Source organism: Oncorhynchus clarkii, chromosome 17 (genome assembly GCF_045791955.1).
Source record: "Oncorhynchus clarkii lewisi isolate Uvic-CL-2024 chromosome 17, UVic_Ocla_1.0, whole genome shotgun sequence".
NCBI classification, from domain to species: domain Eukaryota; kingdom Metazoa; phylum Chordata; class Actinopteri; order Salmoniformes; family Salmonidae; genus Oncorhynchus; species Oncorhynchus clarkii.
Genome location: NC_092163.1, coordinates 4,094,986 through 4,099,177, shown reverse-complemented (window position 1 = coordinate 4,099,177; position 4,192 = coordinate 4,094,986). Strand labels below are relative to the sequence as shown.

Here is a 4,192-nt window from a genome sequence, read left to right as displayed (position 1 = left end):
CAGACAGAGTGAAAAGAAGGAAGTCTGTTACAGAATATATATAAATATATTCCATAACATCCTGTTTGCAACAAGGCACTAAAGTAATACTGGAAAAAACGTGGCAAAGCAAGTCCCTTTTTGTCCTGAATACAAAGTGTTACGTTTGGGGCAAATCCAGTTCAACACATTACTGAGTACCACTCTCTATATTTTCAAGCATTAGTGGTGGCTGCATCATGTTATGGGTATTGCTTGTAATCATTAAGGACTTGGGAGTTTTTCAGGATAAAAAATGAACTGAATGGAGCTAAGCACAGGCAGAATCCTAGAGGAAAACCTGGTTCAGTCTGCTTTCTACCAGACACTGGGAGATGAATTCACCTTTCAACAGGACAGTAACCTAAAACACAAGGCCAAATCTACACTGGAGTTGTTTACCAAGAAGACAGTGGCTTAGATAGATTTGACTTAAATCTGCTTGAAAATCTATTTCAAGACCTGAAAATGGTTGTCTAGCAATGATCAACAACCAATTTGACAGAGCTTGAAGAATTCTGAAGAGAATAATGGGCAAATATTGTACAATCCAGGTGCGGAAAGCTCTTAGAGACTTACCCAGAAAAACTCACAGCTGTAATCACTACCAAAGATGATTCGAACATGTATTGACTCGCTGGTGTGAATACTTATGTAAATGAGATATTTCTGTATTTCATTTTCAAAGAATTTGCAAAGAAATAAAAAAAAAAACACGTTTTCACTTTGTCATTATGGGGTATTGTGATGTCATTATGGGGTATTGTGATGTCATTATGGGGTAAATAATGTTCACAAAAAGTGTCGTCCTGTTACTGTGTGCGTTCTCTCCAGGAGCAGACCCTGGGTCAGTTACTAGACATCCTGTCTCAGGATTCAGAGGGCTTCCCCAGACGTGCTGTTGTCCAGTTCTTCATCAGCTGGCTAAAGACACACCCATCATCTTCCTCCTCCTCCTCGCTGTGTTCTGTCCTATCGCTGGGCAGCACTGATCTGGACTGGGAGGTCAAAGTTCACACCCTGGAGCTGGTTGAGCTCCTGATGGAGGAAACACTTCCAGGTCACCAGGAGTCAGAGCTGGGGTCAGCTCCTCCCCCTTACGGTGGCTCTGGAGGGACAAACCTACTAACACACACTGACCTCACACACCCCTACGCTGTGACGCCAAGCCAGCCCTCACCCCTTCTAACACACACCCCAACTGACCTCACACACACCTACGCTGTGACGCCAAGCCAGCCCTCACCCCTTCTAACACACACCCCAACTGACACACACACACCCCCCACACACACACACCCCACACACACACACCCAACTGACACACACACGTCCCCCACACACACACACCCAACTACATCTGTAGTGTGTGGTCTGTCTCGGTTGGTGGAGCTCGGCGTTGCAACAGCGTTGCTCAACGGCCTGTTTGATTGCGACAGACCTGTAGCTTTAAAAGCCTGTAGTCTGTTGCTACGACTACGAGACGCGGTGTGTCCGTCCCGGTCGCTAGGGAAAGGTGCTATGACAACTGACGACGCAACAGTTGCCACGGTGACTTTTGATCTGAGGGGTCAGGTTTGGGAGCGGGAGGTCACGAGGAAGTTACAGGAGAAGAGAGGATCTGATTGGGTTAAAGAGTCCAGGGAAGTAGGTTGTGATAGGCCGAACAAGAACAGAGATTCTGAAAGGACAGACGGGGCTGGCTCCGAAGCCCGCGATAGGTCGACGGGGAAGAGTGTGTGTGAGGGTAGCGCGAGGGTGTGTGAGGTGCTGTGGTCGTTGGGTCTAGAGGAGAGGCAGAGTGTGTTATCACAGAGTAGTGACCATGTCCAGAACTCACCCCTCTCTCTACTGGAGGACATCCTGAACGCTACAGACACCTCACACACTGACGAGGTTATAGTAGACTGTTACTGACCGACACACGTCCTGAACTCTACAGACACCTCACACACTGACGAGGTTATAGTAGACTGTTACTGACCGTCACACGTCCTGAACTCTACAGACACCTCACACACTGACGAGGTTATAGTAGACTGTTACTGACCGAACCAATTTGTGATGGTTGTTTCTCCTCTGTATGTTGACTAGTGAATACTGTAGTTAGAGTTCCATTGGGACATAACTGTTGATCATCCACCTACCAGGAACATAAATAAAGATACTGTTTTGATATTTCAAACCACTGGTTTTCCTGACTTGGTATGTTGAGAGTGAATGAGGAGAGAGAGAGGAGAGAGAATGAGGAGAGAGTGAGGAGAGAGAGGGAGGAGAGTGAGGAGAGAGAGTGAGGAGAGAGAGAGGGAGGAGAGAGAGAGAGGGGAGAGAGAGGAGAGAGAGAGGGAGGAGAGAGAGAGGAGAGAGAGAGGGAGGAGAGAGAGAGGGAGGAGAGGGAGGAGAGAGAGGGAGGAGAGAAACAGGAGAGAGGGGAGGAGAGAGGAGAGAGAGAGGGAGGAGAGTGAGGAGAGAGAGGGAGGAGAGAAACAGGAGAGAGAGGGAGGAGAGAAACAGGAGAGAGGGGAGGAGAGAGGAGAGAGAGAGGGAGGAGAGAGTGAGGAGAGAGTGAGAGAGAGGGAGGAGAGAGTGAGGAGAGAGTGAGGAGAGAGAGGGAGGAGAGTGAGGAGAGAAAGAGGAGAGAGAGGGAGGAGAGAAACAGGAGAGAGGGAGGGAGGAGAGAGAGAGGGAGGAGAGAGTGAGGAGAGAGGGAGGAGAGAGTGAGGAGAGCGAGTGAGGAGAGAGAGGGAGGAGAGAGAGAGAGTGAGGAGAGAGAGAGAGGGAAGAGAGAGTGGAGAGAGAGAGTAAGGAGAGTGAGGAGAGAAAGAGGAGAGAGTGAGGAGAGAGAGGGAGGAGAGAGAGAGGAGAGAGAGGGAGGAGAGGAGAGAAAGAGAGAGAGGAGAGAGAGAGGAGAGAGAGGGAGGAGAGAGTGAGGAGAGAGAGGGAGAGAGTGAGGAGAGAGGGAGGAGAGAGTGAGGAGAGAGAGGGAGGAGAGTGAGGAGAGAGAGTGAGGAGAGAGTGAGGAGAGAAAGAGGAGAGAGAGGGAGGAGAGAGAGAGAGGGAAGAGAGAGTGGAGAGAGAGAGGGAGGAGAGAGTAAGGAGAGAGAGGAGAGTGAGGAGAGAGAGTGAGGAGAGAGAGAGGAGAGAGAGGTAGGAGAGGGAGAGGAGAAAAAGAGAGAGGGAGGAGAGAGAGGAGAGAGAGAGAGAGGAGAGAGAGAGGAGAGAGAGGGAGGAGAGAGTGAGGAGAGAGAGATGAGAGAGAGGGAGAGAGTGAGGAGAGAGGGAGGAGAGAGAGGGAGGAGAGTGAGGAGAGAGAGGGAGGAGAGTGAGGAGAGAGAGGAGAGAGAGGGAGGAGAGAGTGAGGAGAGAGAGAGAGGAGAGTGAGGAGAGAGGGAGGAGAGAGTGAGGGGAGAGAGGAGAGTGAGGAGAGAGAGAGGGAGGAGAGAGTGAGGGGAGAGAGAGGAGAGGGAGGAGAGTGAGGAGAGAGTGAGGAGAGAAAGAGGAGAGAGTGAGTGGCTACATTGTGATTCCCTCCCCTTCTCCCGGTTGGACTCCGCCCCCTCAGGGATCTAAAGGGGATGGATTGTATTGGTGGAAACTCCCTCCAGTCATGAGGTCTGATATACCACGGCTGTCAGCCAATCAGCATTCAGGGCTAAAACCAACAATCCTATACTTTGAAATGCATGATGGGTAGTGAAAAATGTACAATTACAGAGTAGAGAGTAGAGAATCGGATCAAGTGCACACCGATGAAGTCCTCTAAGGCTGAGTCCCAAATCACCCCTCCCCGTGCCCCTCCATTTGCACGTTCACACGTTCCCTTCCTAACATATGGCACAAGTGTCCCCAAGCCGAGGGAGGGGAAGTGATGGAGAGGGTTAATTAGACTGAGGGAGGAGAAGGTAGGGGTTAATTAGACTGAGGGAGGGGTTAAGGGTTAATTAGACTGAGGGAGGAGAAGGTAGGGGTTAATTAGACTGAGGGAGGGGTTAAGGGTTAATTAGACTGAGGGAGGGGTTAAGGGTTAATTAGACTGAGGGAGGGGTTAAGGGTTAATTAGACTGAGGGAGGGGTTAAGGGTTAATTAGACTGAGGGAGGGGTTACGGGTTAATTAGACTGAGGGAGGGGTTAAGGGTTAATTAGAGTCCGAAAGACACTTTGACCGAGTCAGCA

General features: G+C 50.1%; 1 protein-coding gene across 1 annotated transcript in view; it reads left to right on the top strand.

The window, feature by feature from the left end:
- The window catches only part of LOC139370053 (BRCA1-associated ATM activator 1-like), a 19,295-nt gene extending 17,070 nt beyond the window's left edge, over positions 1-2,225 (top strand). Inside the window, exon 13 of the mRNA XM_071109361.1 lies at positions 853-2,225. Within this exon, the coding sequence (XP_070965462.1) occupies positions 853-1,935 (1,083 nt within the window). The 3' untranslated portion in view covers positions 1,936-2,225. The remainder of the gene's footprint in view (positions 1-852) is intronic.
- The last annotated feature ends 1,967 nt before the right edge of the window (positions 2,226-4,192 follow it).